This window comes from Erpetoichthys calabaricus, chromosome 8 (genome assembly GCF_900747795.2).
Source record: "Erpetoichthys calabaricus chromosome 8, fErpCal1.3, whole genome shotgun sequence".
NCBI classification, from domain to species: Eukaryota; Metazoa; Chordata; class Cladistia; order Polypteriformes; family Polypteridae; genus Erpetoichthys; species Erpetoichthys calabaricus.
In genome coordinates this window covers 176,083,521-176,106,779 of record NC_041401.2, presented here as the reverse complement: position 1 = coordinate 176,106,779, position 23,259 = coordinate 176,083,521, and the positions used below count along the sequence as shown (strand labels likewise).

The 23,259-nt window shown below is 40.1% G+C and overlaps 1 protein-coding gene across 1 annotated transcript; it reads right to left on the bottom strand.

The window, feature by feature from the left end:
• Positions 1-1,214: 1,214 nt before the first annotated feature.
• LOC114656654 (uncharacterized) lies at positions 1,215-22,327 on the bottom strand. The gene is made up of 4 exons (XM_028808287.2): positions 22,149-22,327; positions 16,788-19,640; positions 4,525-4,641; positions 1,215-2,160 (listed from the first exon to the last, which is right to left on the bottom strand). Exons 2-4 carry the CDS (start codon positions 19,630-19,632, stop codon positions 2,069-2,071), a joined length of 3,054 nt encoding a protein of 1,017 aa, XP_028664120.2. The 5' UTR covers positions 19,633-19,640; positions 22,149-22,327; the 3' UTR covers positions 1,215-2,068.
• Positions 22,328-23,259: the final 932 nt, after the last annotated feature.

Sequence of the window (23,259 nt, the reverse complement as noted above, 5' to 3'; positions counted from 1 at the left end):
CCTTGGTCAAAATGCCCAATCTCTTGCTATTCATTATAAGTCATGTATTGGACTTGATCAAGGGTATATAGGCCCAATTACGCTTCAGTCAGGGTTGTTGACTTAACTGAATGTTTTCTTTGTTTAATCCATTTGTTAACTATGAAGTTTTTCATGTTGTTATGGATTCTGTATTTGGTCTTATTCTGTCTATTTTGTATTTGTGTTAAATTGTCATGTTTATTATTTTCAATATTTTATTATTTTAACTGTCTATGTATTAGTCCATGTGTTACCTGCCCTGCCTCCTGTATGTGGAACCTAAGGAGGTGGGGCCACCTGATGATGCAGTTCAAGTGGAAAGACTCACAGCCCCTTCAACATTACTCTGCTTCTGATTCCCAGCTTTTTTGGATTCTTATTCAATTTTGGATTTCCTGGATTTTGATCTCATTCTTGTTTGAAGGTAATGTTTTTGATTAGTGATTATTGGACTTTGCTTTGCAATCTTTTTCTAATTGTTTTTATAAATCTTTAAATATAAAGGAACTTCGTTTGATTTGTCTTAGACTAGAGGTTTACTGTTTGCCAATGCTTCTTAAACTTGGACATTTCACCTTTTCAATTAAAAACCTGAGCCCCATTTTTAGGTCTATGCAGACTGGAACCTTGGATTTTGAGTTTAGGGCTCGGCTGACTGTGGTGAGGCCTAACTAGGGAATAGAGAGCTGTGGAGAAGGCAGGTATGATCCTTTTCTGTGTTTTTAGAGGCCTGCATTCCTTTCTGATTTTTGTGTGCCAGAATTCCAGCCTAGTCATTAATTGTGTATATGTTGCATGTTCTCCATTTATCGCAGTGGCTTTACACTGGCTACGGTTTTCATCCTAGAAATAGATTTGGTTTTAGTAACCCCCTGAATTGGCTCAATATGTGTAAACATGCTTTGCAAAGCCATGATGGTTCCTTTCTTGTGCCCAGTGGCACCAGGGAAATCATCCAACAACCTTGTATTGGACCAATCAAGTTTGGAAAATTGGAAGAAAGTCTAACTGCAGTTCTGCTGGCTTTGCTCCCACTTTCAGTGGACAGAACTCATCCATTTTGTTACATTTACCTTATCTTTTATATAATATTTCTAAAGCAGACCGCATGCTTATGTCTTGCCTGCATCCACTAGTATCCATAATACTTTTGCATAAAACATTGGCAATAAAATTAAAGTGAAATAATGTCATTAGTTTGATAAATTATTTAATTCTATGTGGTCAAAACGCAGTATTAATTGGGAACACATTCCAGGCTAAAACTTTGTACACATAATCTGCAACTAAAGGTTGAAGCTTTGAAAAAAAGTTATATTAAAAAAGTTTTTTGATCATTCAGTTTTCAATATTTTATCAGATCTTGGCCTACTAAAACATCAACCTGTAACCAATCCAACCCAAAGTCCCTTTGACTCTCTTTGGCCCACCCATATATAGACAATAAATGGCACCTTCATAATTTTCATTATGAGTTATAATTCCATTAGTTTGATCAGAAGGTTTGGACCACTAAAGAATTTATACTGTACATATAACATTTTCTTGCTTGTTGATTAGCGTACTAAATTAGTTACTGTCACGCCTTTTAGTCCACTGACTCCTCTGACACTTTCTACACACACATTCGCTTTCCTGCAGTGTAACACACTTTCAAATAAGCACATCATCACATATTGCAGTTAGTGTACAAAAATATATCTCCTACTAGCACATATAACCAAGAAAATTCTCTGCTCTTACAAAAATACCTTTAAAAGTTACTGTATATATTTTCATTTGAACTATTTACATTCTATACAATCTACAGTAAAAGAACCAAGGAATTGCCCAAAAGTTGCATTATTTCCAAAAGTTTCTGAAAAGAATGAAAAAACATCAAGGCTCAGTTCACTCTGCTGCGGAATTGTGAAAACTATTAGGCCTTCAGCAGGAAGACTCACACAGTCAGTCTTGAAGTCAGAAATGATTTACCATTCCTCTAATTCTCTCCTGTCCTGATGAATGCTCATTCATACAGTAAATGAAGACGTGAAGGGCAGGACTTTTACAGAAGCTCACAGACTTTTACTTTGTCTTCTTTAACATATCTTCGGAAGTACCGGATTGCAGAAATGGCACTCACATTTGCCAACAAAGCTGTGGAGAAGAGTTTAGAAATTAGTTTACATTTCTGTGGTGAAGCTGTCTTTTTTTCCTTTTTCTAAAAATCAAGTTTATAAAACAAGTATTCATTTGATATTTTTACAAATACATTTAATCTTAATGGTAATAATAATAATTCTTTACATTTAAATATCACTTTACTCAAAGTGTTTTATATAGACAGAGAGGAACCACTTCAACCACCACCAATGTGTAGCACCCACCTGCATGACATGACGGCAGCCATTATCGCACCATACGATCACCACACATTAGCTATTAGGTGGTGAAGAGGTGAGAGATAGTTAGTCAATGACAGACAGGGGATGATTAGGGGGCCAGGTACATAAGGCCGTAATGGGCAATTTAGCTAGGACACTGGGGTACGCCCTACTCTTCTTGAAAGATGCCCAGGGATCTTTAATGACCAAAGAGAGTCAGTACCTCGATTTTACGTCTCATTTGAAGGACGGCACTATATTTACAACACAGTGTCCCCATCATTGCGCTGGGCATTGGGATCCACACACAGAACACAGGGTAAGTGCCCCCTCTTGGTCTATCCAATAGTTTTTCCAGCAGCAAACCAGCTTTTCCTAGATGGTCTCCCATTCAAATATTGGCCAGGCCTGAACATGCTTAGCTATAGGTGGATGACTTGTTCAGAAGCGCAGGTGATATGGCTGCTGTAATTCAATCGCTAGAAAGTAAGCCAGACTTATCATATTTAACCTGCTGGTCTACAAAGAAATTCAATGTATTTTCCTTTTAATTTAAAACAGCACCAGGAATAGCACAGTGAATAGATATTTAAGACACCATGTAAAAGATGAAGAGCCTTCAGAAGGTATTCACATCCCTTCACTTTTTCACATTTTTTATATTGTAGTTTTATGCTAAAACAATTTAAATTCATTTTTTCCCTCATCAAGAAATTCTGCAGAGAAGAATGGCAGAAAATCCTCAAATCCAGTCGTGTGAAGCTTGTTTCTTCAGACCAAAGAAGCTGGAATGGCTGTCAGAGGGGCTTCAACTAAGTACTGAGTAAAGGATTGGAATACTGGTGTCATTGTGATATTTCACTTTTTGATGTTTTTATGAAGTAATTTTGGGTTACTGAGTGTTGCTTTATGCGCTGAAAAAATAAATTTAAATGATTTTAGCATATGGCTGCAACTGAATGATGCAAAAAACTTAATAATGCAACTTAATAATGCAAAAAAAGGTGAAGGGATCTGAATACTTTCTAAATGAATTGCAGATAGATAGATAGATAGATAGATAGATAGATAGATAGATAGATAGATAGATAGATAGATAGATAGATAGATAGATAGATAGATAGATAGATAGATAGATAGATAGATAGATAGATATGCGGATAAATGAGAGAGTAAAATCAATTTGTGTCTACATGTACACCGTGTTCCCATGGTGATTATACAGTACTTAGTATACTATTGAGCATATATGGCTGATTGTCACTGGTAGCAAGTATGGACTGTACAATCATGAGATATACTGTTAATGTGACATTCTTAAACCTGATTAATCCAATTTAAAGTTGTGGGGACTGGAATTAATTCTGGAAGCAATGGGCGCAATGAAGGGATCCACTGTCAATACCAGTACATTGTGGGGCAACTCATGCACACCCCAACACAGGGCCAATTTGGAATTGTCAATTAATCTGATGCACTCATCTTTGGGGATGTGGGAGGAAAACAGGAGTCATCAGAAAAATAATTCACATAAATAAGGGGAAAACACGAATACAGCTATGTAAACCAATAAATCTGAGGTTACTGAATCCAAGAGGCAGCAGTGCCAACCACTGTGCTGCACACTGTACTGTTGTTTTAACTATAATTTACTATTAGAGTGAGAGAAAGTAACATTCATTAGTCAACTGTTTTGGTTAAATTGGTTGAATCCACAGTACAAGTTTAACATGATATGGAGAAACACGTGTAAGTTAAATGTTGGTGAAGAAATGAATCGAAAGGATAAGAAGAGGCAGAAAACTTCAGATGGAAACATGGCCAGAATTAAGCAGCAGGAAAATCAGTAGGAATTCTATGGAAAAGTAAGGGAATGATGTTGAAAAGTAATACTTTTTTTTATTTCTATTTTTTTGCAATAATACTTTTTAATTTTCTGCTGAAGATAAATCACCATAGCTGAATGTCAATTTTACTTTTGTACACACAAGCAGTACACAGATAGGTATAAAAATATGACCTGAGACGGCATAAACTTTGTGATTTGTTGGACTTATTTATTGTTGTGTAAACAAGTCTCTTAAATTAAAAGATTTATTTTTTTAGTTTTCTCATCTATCCAAACAGTTTCACTTACCGGTTTTCCACATGTCAGGGCTTTGCAGGTTAGCTGATCTCATAGCCCATGATGCAAAGGCAATACACACTAAACACATATCTGTCTGATCAAATGTTAAAAGGAAGTTCTCCTTTCCTGAAAAAATGCATCACAACAGTTTAAACAACAATAAGTAAATTGCCAAGCAGTACATTAGAAACAACAAAATGAAAAACTAAAACTAAAGGAACTGCTAGGCTTTTGTGAAATACACACAAATGAGCTACAGGTTCATAGGCTTAAAAAATAAAATATTTGTCTACTCACTTTTACTCATGCAATTAAAAAAACAAAATAATATGAAGAATGTTTCTTCTTTTCATTAGTCCTTGGCCATCTACAGTCTATAAAAAGTGATGTCTCACATATACTGTACATCTGTGCAGAATAATAATAATACATTTTATTTATATAGCGCCTTTCCCATGCTCAAGGCACTTACAGAATATAAGAAAGAACGGCAGGGTATACAGTATATAGCATTGTACAAACCATCCATCCATCCATCCATCCATTGTCTCCCGCTTATCCGAGGTCGGGTCGCGGGGGCAGCAGCTTGAGCAGAGATGCCCAGACTTCGCTCTCCCCAGCCACTTCTTCTAGCTCTTCCGGGAGAACCCCAAGGTGTTCCCAGGCCAGTCGACAGACATAGTCCCTCCAGCGTGTCCTGGGTCTTCCCCGGGGCCTCCTCCCGGTTAGACGTGCCCGGAACACCTCACCAGGGAGGCGTCCAGGAGGCATCCTGATCAGATGCCCGAGCCACCTCATCTGACTCCTCTCGATGCGGAGGAGCAGCGGCTCTACTCTGAGCCCCTCCCGGATGACTGAGCTTCTCACCCTATCTTTAAGGGAAAGCCCAGACACCCTGCGGAGGAAACTCATTTCAGCCGCTTGTATTCGCGATCTCGTTCTTTCGGTCACTACCCATAGCTCATGACCATAGGTGAGGGTAGGAACATAGATCGACCGGTAAATTGAGAGCTTCGCCTTGCGGCTCAGCTCTTTTTTCCCCACGACAGACCGATGCAGAGCCCGCATTACTGTTCCGCGACCAGGACGAAAACCACACTGTTCCTCCTGAATCCGAGGCTCGACTATCCGACGGGCCCTCCTCTCCAGGACCCCTGAATAGACTTTTCTAGGGAGGCTGAGGAGTGTGATCCCTCTGTAGTTGGAACACACCCTCCGATCCCCCTTCTTAAAGAGGGGGACCACCACCCCGGTCTGCCAATCCAGAGGCACTGTCCCTGATGTCCATGCGATGTTGCAGAGGCGTGTCAGCCAAGACAGTCCTACAACATCCAGAGCCTTGAGGAACTCCGGGCGTATCTCATCCACCCCCGGGGCCCTGCCACCAAGGAGTTTTTTGACCACCTCGGTGACCTCAGTCCCAGAGATGGGGGAGCCCACCTCTGAGTCCCCAGGCTCTGCTTCCTCATTGGAAGGCATGTTAATGGGATTGAGGAGGTCTTCGAAGTACTCCCCCCACCGACCCATAACGTCCCGAGTCGAGGTCAGCAGCGCACCATCCCCACCATATACAGTGTTGACACTGCACTGCTTCCCCTTCCTGAGACGCCGGATGGTGGACCAGAATCTCCTCGAAGCCGTCCGAAAGTCGTTCTCCATGGCCTCCCCAAACTCCTCCCACACCCGAGTTTTTGCCTCAGCAACCACCAAAGCCGCATTCCGCTTGGCCTGCCGGTACTTATCAGCTGCCTCCAGAGTCCCACAGGACAAAAGGGTCCTGTAGGACTCCTTCTTCAGCTTGACGGCATCCTTCACCGCCGGTGTCCATCAACGGGTTCGGGGATTGCCGCCACGACAGGCACCGACCACCTTATGGCCACAGCTCCGGTCAGCTGCCTCAACAATAGAGGCACGGAACATGGCCCATTCGGACTCAATGTCCCCCACCTCCCTCGGGATGTGGTCGAAGTTCTGCCGGAGGTGGGAGTTGAAGCTACTTCTGACAGGGGGCTCTGCCAGACGTTCCCAGCAGACCCTCAGATAAATAAAATAAAGAAGATTAAGACAGCAAATTCAGAGAAAAAAAAGCCTAACAGACAATATAATTGATGGTCTCGCACACACACACACACACATACAGGTTACATGATCATTTTGACATAGAGGTAAACTGAGAGAGGGGTAATAAAGTCAAGTAGAGCTAAAAGCCTTCCTGAACAGATGAGTTTTGAGTTGTTTTTGAAAAGAATTAATGGAGTCCGCTGACCTGATTAATTTCGGTAGGTCATTCCAGAGTTTGGGCACTATACAGCTGAAGGCCCTGTCACCAATGAAGTGTAGATTAGTTGGCGCGAGGTTATTTAAGGCTTTGTAGGTTATTAGTAGAATTGTATATTCAATCCTGTAAGACACAGGGAGCCAGTGAAGAAGGAGCAGGATGGTTGTGATGTGCTCACTGCTGCTGGTCCGTGTAAGGACTCTTGCAGCTGAGTTTTGAATAAGCCGGAGCTGTGATATAAGATTAGAAGGGGCACCTGCCAGTAGGGAATTACAATAATCGATGCGGGATGTGATAAAAACAGGGACAAGTTTCTTAGCGTTAGAAAAGGAGAGGAAGGAGTGAACACAGGATATGTTACGGAGGTGAAAGTAAGAAAGTTTCTTAATGTGATTTATGTGAGTGGAATAAGAGAGGGAGGAATCAAAAATGACACCAAGATTCTTTGCAGTAGAGGCAGGTCTGATGAGATCACCGCCAAGATTGACTGGGAAGGAGCTCATTTTATTAAGTTGCATTTTAGTCCCAATTTGCAGGAGTTCAGTTTTGTTGCAATTTAATTTTAAAGAGTTTTGCTCCATCCAGGTTTTAATTTCACTAAGGCAGATTGTGAGCTGAGAAAGCTCTGATGAAGTTCCACTTTTAACATTGAAGTAGAGTTGAGTATAATCTGCATAAAAATGATAACCCAGTCCATAGCTATGGATAATATGGCCAAGGGGAAGCATATAAACACAGAAAAGCAGAGGACCGAGGACAGAGCCTTGAGGGACTCCTTGTGTGACTGGCGCTGAGCTGGATCTGCTGTTGCCAAGACTAACAAACTCTTGCCTATCAGTCAGATAGGACTTGAACCACTGGAGGGCAGTGCCAGAGATACCCAGCATGATCTCTATTCTGGACAGTAGGATGTCATGTATAATAGTGTCAAATGCTGCACTGAGGTCTAACAGAATTATGGTTTGCTGGTTTGTACAGAGTCTGCTGCCATAAGCAAATCATTGGTTACCCATAGCAGAGCAGTTTCACAGCTGTGCCGTGCCCTGAAACAGACTGAAAGGGTTCCATCAAGTTATTAGAGGTTAAGTAATTGGTGAGTTGGGAAGCTGCAACACGCTCGAGAACTTTTGACAGGAAAGGTAAGTGGGAAATAGGCCGGAAATTGTTAAGATTGTCAGCATCAAGACCAGACTGTTTTAACATTGGGGTTACAGAAGCAATTTTAAAAGTGAGCGGCACAAAGCCAGTGTCAAGAGATGAGTTTATTATTATTGTAATAGTCGGGATTATGGCATGAAGGCAGGATTTAAGTAGTGTGCTGAGGATGGGGTCCAGTACACAAGTTGTCAGCCTCATCTTACAAAGCAGGTTATTAACAAATGCAGATGTGACTGGTGAGAACTTAGAGAAGGAGCTGGATGGAGTGAGAAAACAGGGAGAGATATAAACAAATGATGAATTTATGTTAGTTGAATTATTTAGATCTTTAATTTTGTTATGGAAAAAGTGTAGGAATTCCTCACAGACTTCAGTAGAAGAGGTAGTTGGGCCAGATGCGGGTTCGAGTAGTTTTTTAACTACAGAGAACAAAACCCTTGGGTTGTCATGGTCACTTTCCATTATTCTGCCGTAATGGGTGTTCTTGGCAGAAGTTAGTGCTTCTCTGTAAGCTCTTTGGTGGTCAGAGAAAGCCTGGATATGAACAGTGAGGCCAGTCTTACGTGACATTCTCTCAAGGCATCGGCCAGCTGCTTTCATAGATTCTGAATTATTAAACTGTATGTATGCTCAGTTTCTTCCCACATTCCACATAGCAAGTTGGATCAACAGGACATTCTAAAAGTGGTGTGGTGTGAGTTGTATTTATGTACCCTATGACAGACTGGCACCCTATATAGGATTTGAGCCAAAACCTAGATTAAGCAGGACTCCAGAGATCTTCGGAACCCAACTTTCTCAGTGTTATGAAAACTTGTCACGTAATTCTTAGCACTCAGTTAGCTTCACAGATCACACTTTCTGTTGCTTTCTCCCTAAGTTTATCTGTGATGCTCCATCACTTGTCCCATTCTAATCATGGATAAAAACTCACTATTTCTTTGTTGCACATTAATCTGCACCACTTGGGTCCTTACTTTTTCTAATTTATATTAATGACATAAATTCTTGTGCAGTTTTTGCAGATGACATTAAATTTGGAAGCAGGGCAGATACTAAGCAGACACACAAAAACAAATCAAAATTCAATCTTCAGAACTTGGAAAATGAAGTTTAATGTAGGAAAATTCTCACAAGCAGAAGGCACATTAGTTATACAGACAAGATGGCAGACATTGCCTTACAAGATGCAATCTCTGAAAATGATTTGGAGGTTTGTATTGACACAATCTTCATATTGTCTATACAATGAACAGAAGCAATTAAAAAGGAAAAAAACATTAGGCTATGTTGTAAAAACTGGTGAATATAAATCAAGGGATATTCTCAGACTGTATAGTGAACTAGTGAGACCAAATCTGGAACATTATGTGCAGTTGTGGTCATCAAGCCAGAGAAAAAGATATGGCAGCTCTAGAAGGTGTGTAGAAGAGAGCAACTAGGTGCATGCTGGGACTGATGGGCATGTCATATTGTGGAAAGTATCTGGATGAGATATTGGGACAAATTAACCATTAGCTGACCAAATGATCTTGATAGACGATAGATAAACAAGAAATTAAATGCCCTATAGAGTTAGGTTCAAGTGGTCATTATTATCACATGTACAGAATATAGTGAAATTCTTACTTGCATTTAGATAGATAGATAGATAGATAGATAGATAGATAGATAGATAGATAGATAGATAGATAGAAAAGACACTATATAATAGAGTGATAGAAAACACACTATATAATAGAGAGAAAGAAAAGACACTATAAAGTAGATAGATAGATAGATAGATAGATAGATAGATAGATAGATAGATAGATAGATAGATAGATAGATAGATAGATAGATAGATAGGCCACTACATAATACATAGATATGAAAGACCCTGTATCATCAATAGATACATTTCTACGTTTCTCTAACAAGTCTTACATAAATAGATGAAGACAACAAGGCAAGACTATGCTTACAAAAAATAAAAGTGACATGAATACTTCTGCTCAATTATTGAATTCATATGGTGGGTGTGAGTGTGTATAGGTCTTTGATATGTACGGCACAAAGCCTCAGACACAGCTTATTTGTTACACTTAGGAATGTCTGGTGAACCAGTTCAAAGGCAAACTGAATTCACTGGTGCATAATTAAATAAATCAGCTGTTGATAATTGCTTTGTTTATGTGAATTAAGTAATATCACCTGTGAAAAATAATCTGATGTGGGTTTGGGAATTTTTAGGAGATAAATAACTGCATAAAATACATTCTATTATAATTTAGTTATGGTACACAAACATAGAGACATGTGCACACGTTCATTTTGAGGGTATGTGTTGATGGATTTAGAAATTGACATAGGAAATGTTGCCTCCAGAATGGAACAGGATGCATAAAGCAGAGGAAGAACCACCGTGGAAGCAAAATAGGTTGTAAAGAAGACAGTGCAGAGACGAAAGGGTCAGAAGGAGGAGGACACTCTGTATGAGTGCTGGATGGCTGGGAAGTGTGGTAGGCAGCCTAAGTGAGAGAAGAGTGTGCAGAAGTGTACAGCTTTCCCTTGCAAGTGAGCGTGAAACTAGGTAAGGGAAGACAAGAGGTTTCATGACTTTCTGGCTTCTAGTGGGTCCACACGCCCAGGTGGGAACTTATGCGACTGTGCTGTCACTGTAATAAAGTAGTCAGATAGTGTGCTGCCTAGGAGGTCTGTCTTTTTATGGGCAATAGGAGGTGGGAAGTTTTTGTCTGGTAATTCCTGGAGAAGAGTTGGTCTACATCTGACCATGCAAGTAATTAGATTCAAAACCCTCTCAAAGCCAAAAGGATTGTGTCTGGAGTTGGCAAAAGCTTATCAAGATGGAAGAGGAGGGTCCAGGATTGAGATAGAAAGAGTAAGATTGATACAGAGATACATTAGAGATCAAGAAGGGAACGCTTCATGCAAGCTGGTAAACAATCCCACATAATAGACAAGGGATAACAAGATGGGTCCAGATAAGGCTTTAGCATTCTTCCTTCCATCTTATTCCAGTTCTGGGTCATTTTGTCCATTTTTTGCAGTTTACTTTCTCCCTGTATCCATCCATGTCAGCATTTTTATTATATTGTTTGGTTTCTTTAATGTTACTCTGGGTATCAATACTGCCATGATAATATATGAAAACATAACCACTTACACACAGATAAAGATTTATACATACACACACAAACACACACACACACAGAGTACTGCATGCCAGAGCTAGGAGAAGATAAAGAGGAGGATGAATATAAAGATATACTAGAGAAGTGGAAAATTTATGTTATGAAAGAAATAGTCTTAATTAATATCCTGCATGATGCATGAGGGTTACACCCTCATTAACACCAGTGAGAAGAGATTCCCAGTAAACTGGCTTACTGCTAGAGGTCATAGTCTTATTTATTTTTTTTTTGTCCAGATCTTCAAACATTGGGAGTATTGCTAATTTGGGTGAGTGCTGGGAACTTGCAGAGAGATGCAAACAAGTTCCCCAAGGAGTGAGTTAAGAAGTACAGGAAGAAGGCACAGGTGCCCATGGAATAGACTTGGGAATCTAGGCAATAAAAACACCTGGCCTGAAGGTGCCAGAGTGGTAAAGGTCATCAGTCAGTGATATGGCCTAGTCTGTCTCTGAGTTTTGAAGGATTCCAGGAAATAGCTTACAAATGAATTCCAGGTAGAGTTTAAAATAACCACCACATTCCACAGCTAGCTAGGCAGCTCTCAGACCACAAGGAAGTGTGGTCAGAACTTGGTGCAAATGGAAAAGAGAGATAACCTGTTGTAAGGATAGAGAACAGGGGCCTAAGTGGCCTTTCAATTACATAGGGTACCTGACACCTGTTAGACAGTAGCCCCAAATTGGACTTATGGGTAATTCTTGTTATTTATGCATGAACTTTCTTAGTCTTTGTGTTAGCTTTCCTTATTGATACAATTTTAGAGTGACGGAGGACCAGACAGCAAAAGACAGTAACCAACCCTGGATGGGGTGCCAGTCATCACAGGAAAGACACCCACATTCATTCTTATCAGGCTGATTTAACATTGCAAAAGAACAGAAGCGTTGGGAAAAAAATGCACAGCATTTGGGAGTATTCACATACTCGACACAGACAGTGAGTGGATTCATGTCAGACCATGGCACCTCACTGACTATAAGCTGATATATACTCATACACACACTGTAGTGAGGTGACCAGCCTAAGAATGTGGCCCAAAGTCTAAAATGTGGCTTTCTGGTCAGAAGGTGGAGAAACTAGACCAAGTACAGACAGAGATAGTGAAGGAAATAAGATTAAAATGGGGTAATCCCTAGTGACATCTGCAGTGTTACAAGGCTTTCACTCCATCTTGGCATGCTTCAAACCTAAGAGATGAGCTACTCAGTATTTGGCCTAACAGGGCTTCGCCAGAGAGTTGGAGTCCATTTACAGAATCTGGTCAGCAGTAGCGGCTACATGTTCTGTGTCCCAATGTGTAGGAGAATCCTACAAAGACTGAAAGCCCAGGATCAATCTTAAGCACGGGTGGTTTTATTACACTTTGGTGCTCAGTGGTGTAAAGGTTTCAGGGACCTCCAATGGGCACTAAGACTTGGTGGCATCTCTAGACATAACAGAGTTATCTATGGGCTTTAAAAGCCACTCATTATGAAGAAATTAATAAATAACTGAGCTGGGAGAAGAATTTTGACAATACAGAGATACAGTGAGACAGAGAAAAAGAACAGTGAGACAGGAGGTATGAGAACAAATACTGCTGCCACCCATAATAATGGAAAGGAGATAGATAGAGTGCTGGAGCAACACTTGCCACAAGCAGGCAAACAACCACCTGGATAGGTCCTAGTTTTGTTTCTCTTTTGAAGAATCTGTTGTTGCTCTAAGTCAATGATCAGAGAGTGTCATGCACGCACGTGTGTCAGAGGATTGCTTTCCGGGGTAACTTGTGGTATGCAATACCACACCAGGATGAGAGGGGGTGCTGTTGCTAATAGTATTATCTCTTTTTACCTCCATAATGCAGAGAAGACACCTCAGGGCAACTGATTCTTTCCAGTCAGGATAGTATAAATACAGATGACACTGGAATGAGGCTTTGCATTTCGGACTGGAACTACCTCAGGATGGAGATCTCCAAAAGCCAAACCTGCTCTACTGAGCCCTTTGTGATGTGGATTCAGCAGCATGTGCCTATTTTTAGTTTAGGTGCCATTGTATGCTTGTTTCAAGTTTTTGATATTAAACAGGGTGACTTGGTTAACACCACCACTTACTTTTGAACTTCTTCACGTCTGTTACACATCCACAAGAGAAACCTAAATATTCTGATTGTGAGATAATATAATCTCATGCATTTCCATATAGGGGTGGCATGGTGGCGCAGTGGGTAGCACTGCTGCCTCGCAGTTAGGAGACCCGGGTTCGCTTCCCAGGTCCTCCCTGCGTGGAGTTTGCATGTTCTCTCTGTGTCTGCATGGGTTTCCTCCCACAGTCCAAAGACATGCAAGTTAGGAGCATTGGCGATTCTAAAATTGTCCCTAGTGTGTGCTTGGTGTGTGGGTGTGTGTGTGCCCTGCGGTGGGCTGGCGCCTCTGCCCTTGCACCCTGTGTTGGCTGGGTTTGGCTCCACCAGGCCTCCGTGACCCTGTAGTTAGGATATAATGGATGGATGGATTTCCATATTTCTGTTATATAATCTAACTATGGTCTCTGAGAGATGCTTCATGACCTTCCCATAATAAAAATGGAAAATTCATGGAAAATTCATACAAAAACAAAAAAGAACTAATGCCTGTTTTGCTGTAGTGTCACTGCTTACTGCATGTATTATACACACATCCCAACTCCCCAGCCTCTCTAAGGAGTTGGCCCTGAAGTAATCTTTGATTAAGTTAATAATTGTTTAACTTAGACAAATGAAACATAAAATTATGGCTCTCATTCAGGAACAACAAAGAAACATGATCAAGTTTAAATGTAATAAATATCTTTGTCACACAGAAGTACTTTATTATGTGTAAACTACTCCTTTTTTTGTGTTACTGTCTCATATTAGAGGAGGCTGCCAACAGGATGGCAAGGCAGAAGCACAGCATTACAATTCCAGGTCACCCATTTTGGGCGTGTGGAAATATGCAAGCAATGTGTAATACAAGCAAAGGTGTTGGCAACTATTTGAAAAGGCTCTAAAGACCATGATTAATTATTTTCTAGAGACTCTGGTGATTAAACAGATTTGATAGACCTCATGCTGATTTATTTCTCTATTAGCTATTTCATTCAATTTCAGTTTTTTTCCTTCACGCTAGCACTATTACTAATATAAAATACTGAAAAAAACACAAAGGAACAAAATGTTGGATGAGATGAAAGTTCAGTCAAGACAGTGGCCGTGTCTATTAGGTGAAATTTCAGTGTCTGTCTATTGTGATATCTCCCTACTGCCTAAGTAGACCCTGTTGTCAATATTTTTATTATTGTCATTGCTGCCCTCTGGTGGTCTCCTCCTGTTATTATCTCAGGCTGAATGTGAATGATTTCTAGGACACCTCCACAACAAAGATAAGATATAAGACCACCCTATGACACTGGCAATTAATTTCCTATTAATGTTTAATGAAACAGAATTCAGCGCATATTGAGCTTCCTGAATCTTCATGTATTTTTGAATTTTATCAGATCTCTTTGAAAAACATACAGTATCAACAGGTAAACAGCACTAGAGGAATTTAAACCTTGAAATGATATTTATTACATTATTAAGCAATGTCATCCAGAAACCCATGATCCTTTCACATTTTAATCTGATCAATTAAACACTCAGGCTATCTCTTTGAATGGTGTAGCAAATGACCTCGGTTCATTTGGGTCACCTATCACTAGTCTCATTTTGGTCACACTCACTGCCCCACTCCCCCAATCAAACAGAACTCTAAAGCAACATTGACAAACAAAGCTATCTGAGATAAAATTGATACAAAACCATTCCTACAGTTCTGAGGCTCCAATCAGCTGCATGACATACAAAGGATTTGACACAAAATGGAATTTGTTTTAATTTTAGGGGTATGCTAGTCCTTCTCTATCTCTTTCTCTTTCAAAGGTTAACCATAAGATAAAGAGAGAGGTAGTATCTTTCAATTTAATAGGTAGACAAATACATAAATAATAGACAATAAGGGGAGCATTTTGTGTTCTGGGCCACTTGGCGAGCCTTTGCCTCTAATAGACAGGAACTTGAATAACTAGGCTGGGTCCAGAATGGCTGAAAGCTTGCTTTTTTATTTAGTACTTTGTGTTCTGCTTTTGCTCATCCCTCCCTGTCTTCCACATATTTAATAAAACCAACTAAGTATGTCTATTCTATCCTCTAAAGAGGCTCTTTAAAGGGATGCCCTCTCCTATTCCACCAACTTTGAGACGCACAGTGACTAAGAATTGAAAGACTTGCTGAAGTACTGTACTTAGTTGATATTTTAATTGCCTGAATGCAAAACTGAGAGCTCAGGTAGTCTTTGCCTAGTACTTGGTGACACTGATGGTGAAGTCATAGAGTACGCATGGTCATGGAAGAATTAAAGTGATCATCGCAATCAAAAAGGACTTGGATGACCTGCTAGGACTGAAGAAAACAGGAATCCTGTTTAGCACCTGAGGATGTTACAGGTCACCTGTGCATCAAGGCAGCATGATACCCTGCTCTTTTATAGCTCCAGAGTCCTGGATTTAAATTCTGGCCTGTTTCCTGCCTTTGTGGATTTTTCAAGTTATCCCTTTTGTCATGTGGGGCACCTCTGTCTGTGCTCTTCAGTTTTCCTAACACATCACAAAAATGTGCAGGGTAGGTTAACTGGAGACTCAAAACTGACCCCTAATGAATGAATGTGGGTGTGCTCTGCAATGGAGTGTCATCCCATCCAAAGCTGGCTCCTACCAACAGCGTGATACTTTTGGGATAGGTCCCAGCTCATAAAATTGACAGATGATTGGATCTATCCATCAGATGAACACAAATGTCTTCCATCAGCAAAATGTTCATCCATTTAATGACCAGCACATGCAGGTCAGAAGGAAGTTGGTGCCTATCTTGGCAGCAGGTGGTTAATGACTCTGTACTATGTGCCAGCCCATGTCTGCTTGTTACAAGACAAGGCATGATATTTATGAAATGGATGAGGAGATGGATTGTGAAATGTAAATACTGTATAGCAAAAGTCGATAATAGGAAATGAAAGAATCAGACACCAAAACTGAAGCGCTAAAAAACACATACTGTAGATGTTAAATGAACTGAAGCCTTCTTAGACTGTAAGTCATTCAGAAATGGCAGCACACTTATGCTTTACAACCCACAATCTCAGACAGGTCAGGCATACACAGTGCCAGCTTTTTAAGGCATTGTGATAATGATGTCACACTGGGCGCTTTCCAGAACTATATGCCCCCTAACCACCAGTATTGGCTCCATCAAATGGTGTCACACAGAACAAATGACAAACCGGCATTACATGTCATAGTCAAGAACCAAAAGTGTTGTGGCAGGACCTGAAATAAGAATTCTGTGATGGAAAACCTTCAAGTGGTAATGAATTTAAGAGTTTTGATAAAAAAAAATAAGCCAAGAGTTCTCCACAATGATGATAGGTAAAGTATGTAAGAAAAGAGGCCAGTGTCAGATATCACAGTTAAAAGTTACACAACCAGTTACTGTACTGAGTCTAAGAAATTGATGACTTTCACTTTAAGACAATACCTGTTGGGTACCATTCATTCATTTTCCAAACCATATTTACATTTTGAAAGAAAATAAAATGTCTTACTTGGCACAGCCACTGCCATCTGAGTTTCAGCTGTCTTCCGTGTTTGCTCTTCAATAAACCTCAGCAAATCATTTTCCAGGAAGTGCAACCTCACTGCAGAACGATTCCTCTTTACCTTTTTGCCCATGTGCTCCTCTGACTGTTTTCGTCCCGAAGAATGCTTCTCACTGGCACTATTTGTCCTCAGCAGTGATCTCATATTTCTAAGAAACTTTTGAATTCCAGCTGTAATCTGTCGTTTCCGGAAGGATGTGGAAAACCTTGAAAAGAGATCCCCTTGTATTTCGGTGCCACTGCAAAAGAAGTCATAGGTTTCAGGAACTGCGAGATTTCCAGCAACCTGTGGTGCAAAAGCATCCATGCGTGAAATCACACGTATGGGGCCACAGTCCTCTTCTGAGTCCTCTTCTTCATCAATGTCAGAGAAGAAGTGGTCGCATACTTGGTGAGAAGAAGTGGAATGAGGAAGTATAGGTGTAAATGATTTCCATTGTCCTTGATTTGCCACCAAAACCTCGTTGCCAAAGTCTGAGAAAAAGTAATCATACATTTCAGCGACTGATAGGGCATCAGTCTTACCATCTTTAGGGATTACATGGCTGGGGTCAGATTCACTGTCACAAAAAAAATACTCAAACATTTCTGGTACAGATGCCATGTATGAAGTATTTGCACCTTCTCCAAGAAAGGAATTCCTTATGAATGGCACATCTTCCCCACTGTTGTTTTGTACCACTGGAATATTGACAAAACCTTCAGTGGTTAGCTGATCTGTATCTTTGACACTAAATACTTTTGGCTCTATTTGAACGGTAATATTGTGGATGCTCTCTATTTTAGGTGACACTAGAAGATGCTCTGCACTCACACTTTTATTGATGGGAGTGTTACTTAGACTCAAAGACTCAACAGTAGGAACTAACAATATCCTTTTGAAGTCCATTAGGGAGCTACTTTTTCTAAGTCCAGTGAATTTTGAGATGTTTGTAGTCTTATCAGCTTTAGCCAGGTCTCTTAATCTGAAGTTGAATTGACTGTTATTTGACTCAGAATCCAAACTGAGATTTTCTTTAACTCCCAGTCCTGAAGAGCACTTTTCTTCTTCAGAAACGTTTGAGTCTTCTGTCTGATGGGCTAACTGGGATTGAGTAGTTTCTGATAGATCCACTGCTTTATCACGCACCAGAAAACTTTCTTCCTTGTCCCTATTACAGTTCATTAGCCGGATATGTAAGATGTCATTTATGGTTAGCTTTTCCATTTCTTCCCAAAATGCTGAGATTGCATGAATTTTAGGGGCATCAGTGGAGACTCCATAGGTTGAAGGAACCCACTCATCTACAAGTGTGTGACAAGGAGATGAGTCCTGAAAGTCATAAAGCTTTTCTGATTCTTGCCTGACACTCTCTTGGCTATATGTTTTTTTTGGAAACTGTTGGCTGGAGGGCATGTGCTCTAGGAGAATATTGGCCTCTTCAGCTCCCACATTATAATCATCTGAAGAAGATAAACGATGGCAAGTAAGATCAATTAATCCACTAGTTGGAGACTGGCTCCCTATATGTTTAGAACTGAGAAACAGGCCATCAATTTTGTTGTTTCTTAGTGGGGCCTGAAAGGAGTCACTGGAAACGGAAGCTGTAAATGTGATGTATGGGCTGTCGTCATCTTCTGTTTTTGTCATTGGACTAGGGGCAATTGACTCAAGTGTTTGGTCCAATTGATGAATTTCTGTAACTTCTGTTGATAAATCAAGAACAGAACTACCATTTGGCTTTTTGGTGTGTTCTGCATCTCTACCATTTTCTGCATTCCTGGAGTAAATCTGAGGAGAACTTTGAGTCATCCTTATATAATTATTTTCTTTGCTCATTAGTTGACCTATCTTAGGCAGACTCTTCTTGTTCCCATCTTCAAAGACTTCCTGTAGAGAAAGCCCTGAAGGTCCAGATGACCCTTGGAAAGCCACATTTTCATCAGAGTTTTCTGCATCTCCAGAGAAAGGCATGGGTTCGCTTTCAGCAGGGTCGACATGAACAGGGCTATTATGAAATACGTCCTCTTCAATGGAGAATTGTTCTTCCCCATTTTCTTTGAAGAGCCTAATGGTGCTCTCCGGCATGGAGTTTGCTGAAGCTAAATTCATTGGGCAGCTAATACTCCCTACTAAATTGACCTCAGGTGCCTTATCTCTATCACTACGGGCCTTACAGTTGCAAGAACTGTGATATCGGACAACATTCAAAGGCCAGTTCCTTCCAATTTGTGTTCCAACTTTATCAGTATTGATGAAGAGTAACTTTGGAAACTCATCACTTTGAGGATTTACTTCATGTCTGAAATGTTGCTCACCTACAGTTTTTGAATGCGGGTCATTAGTAGAAAAAGACTGACTGGACTCCATAATGTTTTCACCATCCTGAATTTGAAAAGACAGTGATTCTGTTGTTGGATTCTGTTGGCCTGCAACTTTTGGAAACTGTTCCAGGAACGTATTCACTGATTCAAGGTCCATCTCCTCTTCACTGCCAGAAAGAACATCTTCAGCCATCTTTAGCCATGCACCCTCTGTGCAGCACAACTGATCACTCTCAATAGGAGACCCTGAAAAGTCTAAAGGGCCAAATAAAGAAAAGTCAGGCGCAGCGCAGTCCATGGAGAATGTGTGAACCTCAGTTTCTCTTCTTATACCAGCTGTTGTGGTCCCAGGATCATCAATGTCGCTCAGACAAGGATCTTCAAGGTCAGCCAAGGAAGCTTGAGATAAGATGCACTCATCTGACTCGGTGAGAAAAGCATCCCAGTCTCTGTCTGCTATATGAACACTGTAGTCAAAATCATCCATTTCAGCATCTGTAAAATATGTAGAAATTATGATGTCACTATCAATTTATTAACTTATTTTGTTTAATTAAATTGCCTAAATGGTCATAACTGATGGCCAGCCATTCATTTTCAAACCCACTTAATGCAGTTTAGGGTTGCAAGAACATCAGGAACAAGGCAGCAAACTTACCCTGGGCAAGGCATCAACCCATCACAGGACATACTTACCCACCAACACCCAAATCCAGTCATAGGAGACCAATTTAGATTTACCTATCCTACATACACTCACACACTCACACACACACACACACACATGCATGCACAAACGCACACACACACACACACAAATCCACCTTAATGAATGGACAAATACCTGCGTGTCTGTTCAGTTCCTAAGGTTAGAAAGAAAATTTTAAAATAGGCAAACATGTATAAGAAGGGTACAAAAACTAAAATGATAATAAAAATACCAAATAAGAGTCTAAAAATAAGAAAGCTGGTCTTATGGGCCTATATTCTATTGTCTGATGTTATAGCAGCATGGTAGCGAATTTATGGCATTGGACCACGTGAATGAGGTTTATAGCTGTAATGCTAATGACATAACTTTGCATGGTGGGCAATGGCAGTAGTGAAAATAATGATACATTGACATACATGTTGGGAAATCAAAGGCCAACACTACTATGAGAGACTACAGCCACTAAATCAGGCCAGTGTGGCAGTGACCACCACCGTGTTTTCCTAGCAAAACCCTTTGATTATAAGAGTGGTGAGTTCGACAAGCAACATCGAGAAGAACAGTTGAAGAAGCAGGTTGCAGGAGCTGGAGGCCATCCCATAAGAATGGGAAGCAAAGCAGAGGCTAACTCTGGATAGGCCACCGATCCACTGCTGGGACTGCACAACCAATGAGATAAAAATTTTCTTCATGAGTTACTGGGTGTTGATGTCACTCTTGTAGAATTGTAAGGAGTGGAGTTTATGCCCCCAGAATTAATTTTTATTATGAAGGACATTTGAAATAACACATTGTGCAGACAAATCCTTCTCTTGGCAAAAGAAGAATATTTATCACACTGTGGTACTACATCACTCAATTTCTTAAGAGGGAGAAATTTCAGCAAGTGACAGGAGTTAAGACAAAATGAAACTCTGATGTTAATTTGTCTTTGTTTTCAGTACTCTGTAATATTGTATCAGTAAGCATGAAGTGTTTCCAGGGAAATATACCAAAAGATATTTGAATAAGCCAAAGTAAAATTTCTATTTCAGTTTCCATTCATCCATTTTCCACCCAATGTTGCACATCCAAGCTGTGTCATTCTATCACATCTATGAATTTACGAGTCACAGCACAATCTAATGAAGTTTCTCAGGGACTGAGAGCTGCTATTGCAGACAACAAAAACAGTCAGATAAAGGCTGTGTCTAAAGAAATAAGTCAATAAGGAGAAACTGATCATCTTTACAAGCCAGAGGCATGACTGCCTGTTTCCCTGTACTCTCAGTCTTGCACTTTTACCTCTTTAAGTCTCCTCATACCCCCAATGCTTCAGTCAGATTTCCCAAACAGGAGGCAACTACTTAAATGGCCTATTGCAGTCACACATAAGTGAAAATTAGACAATGTTCTAAGGTCACAGAGAATCCATTCATGCATTTTCTGAACTGCCATATTGGCTCTTAAGTCTCAAACTAAAAGGTAGTAACCAACCTTAGATGTGACACCAGTTCACCACAGGGTTACATTCACTCACATACTGGGCTAACGTAGAGCCTGCGCTGAATCTAGAGTAGCTGGAAGAAAATATGCATTGGCTCTACACAAACAGTAAATGGTACTATCTAAATTAAGGATGAATTCATTTTCCTGTCACTGGATGCAGCCTTTATAAATGATGAAGCCTGCAATTTTATGGTCTTCTGCAGGAAACACCAGCTCCGGTGATGCCAGACACCTGACAAAAATGATGGGGAAAGGCCAGCTGCATTACAGGACTAGTCTTGGCCTCATTGGAAGCAATAACAGAAAGCCTAATGTTGGGCAGAACATGCAAACTCCACACAGGGATCTCCTGCAACACAAACCCTGATCTCCTTATTGTTAGGCAGCTGTGCTACCACTGTGTCACCATGCTGCCTTTAAAAATGTTTTATAAATAAATATGTATTAATGCATGTGGCCTATTATCTGTTCAGCAGTATAAGTGACACACTGCATTGTGATGTACAGCATTTATAGTAGGCTCATGGTAGCAACAGGTCAGGTGTATAGTACGGATCTCTCTCTGTAGCTGCATGATCTCCATAAATGCATATCTATAAGAACAAAGTCGGAGCTGAAAGTGTTTTAGTAAATCAAACAAGGCAACAGAAGTAATATAGAGACACTGATAGTTGACTAAGAGATCAACACATAGGAGTTGAGGACAATAAAAGTATAGAAACACAGTTAGTAACATTTAAAGTACTGCAGGTTAGTGAAAGGATATAAAATATGGTGCACACAACAAACAGAACAAAGCTCACCAGGAATAACGGCGTGTTAAGAGTCTTCTCGCTGACCTTGTGGTTAAACCTGACTTTCAGGAAAGAAACAACAACCTCCTGCATAGCTGCTCTGGGGGTGTGTAGAAAGAGGGATGACGCCAGCAGAAGATGTGCAACATGGGAATGTAGAGGATAAAATAAGCAAGTCAGTGGGAAGAATGAGCTCATGGCGGCACTGGTATGTGGTAACTGAAAACCCCAGCCCAGAGCCTGGTGATGTTCCCAGTGTAAGAGAACACCTTCACATGGTGGGCAGCTTTGAGCTGGCCTTTCAGGCAATTTCCGAGTTATTTATGGAGACGGAGTGCTTCAGTTGCTCCCAGCGGTTATGCTGTCTTATTCTTAGCCAGCAGGAATTCATTTTCTTAATAAATATGCTTGGCCAAAGTTATTATGGTTTTGCTTTCTTATACTAGTTTTTATTTGTTTTATTTCTGATCTTACTTGGAAATTCAGTTTAGTTTTATTAGTTAGCCTTCATGCTGTATCTTTTGCTTTAGTTGAGTTCTTATTACCCAAACACATTTCTGTTTTATTTTCAAGTATATATTAGTTTCAGTTTTAGTTTTTATAATTATTATATAGTTAAACATATATGATTGAGTTTAGTTTTGTGTCACAAACAGATAGAACTATAGACTAAATGGGTTTGATATATTTGTTTAACGTTAGAAAATGCCACATTAGAGTCAAACAAAAAATAAATCACAAACTGAATTTTTTTGATTATTTGTGTTGAACAAACTGCATTCTTGTACGTAAATTATCTATCCAAATTTAACTGGAATAAAGCAAACAACAAATGACTAAAGCACCCTAATACTAAATGAATATAACAATTACTCATACAGCACATGGTATGTTAAATTTGATGTTAAGAGAAGTAGCAGTTTTTCTGAATCATGGCAAGTCACATAGCCTTGTAGACACACCAGATTCAATAAGTAAATTAAATTGGGCTGCTTTGCACTTTATGTTTCCCAAGCTGCTGCCGTTTGCAAATATGCTAAAGGTTGCTGTCTTGTATTATGTGGACTGTGACGTGCACAAGTCTTCTGATTGTTGGTGCTTTTAACCTTTGTTAATCTTT

Coding starts and splice junctions, on each gene's coding strand:
- LOC114656654 (XM_028808287.2), bottom strand. CDS start 19,632: ATGGATGATTTTGACTACAGTGTTCATATAGCAGACAGAGACTGGGAT. Junction 4,642..16,787: donor GATGGCAGTGGCTGTGCCAA/GTAAGACATTTT, acceptor GCATTTTTTCAG/GAAAGGAGAACTTCCTTTTA. Junction 2,161..4,524: donor CCCTGACATGTGGAAAACCG/GTAAGTGAAACT, acceptor TCTTCTCCACAG/CTTTGTTGGCAAATGTGAGT.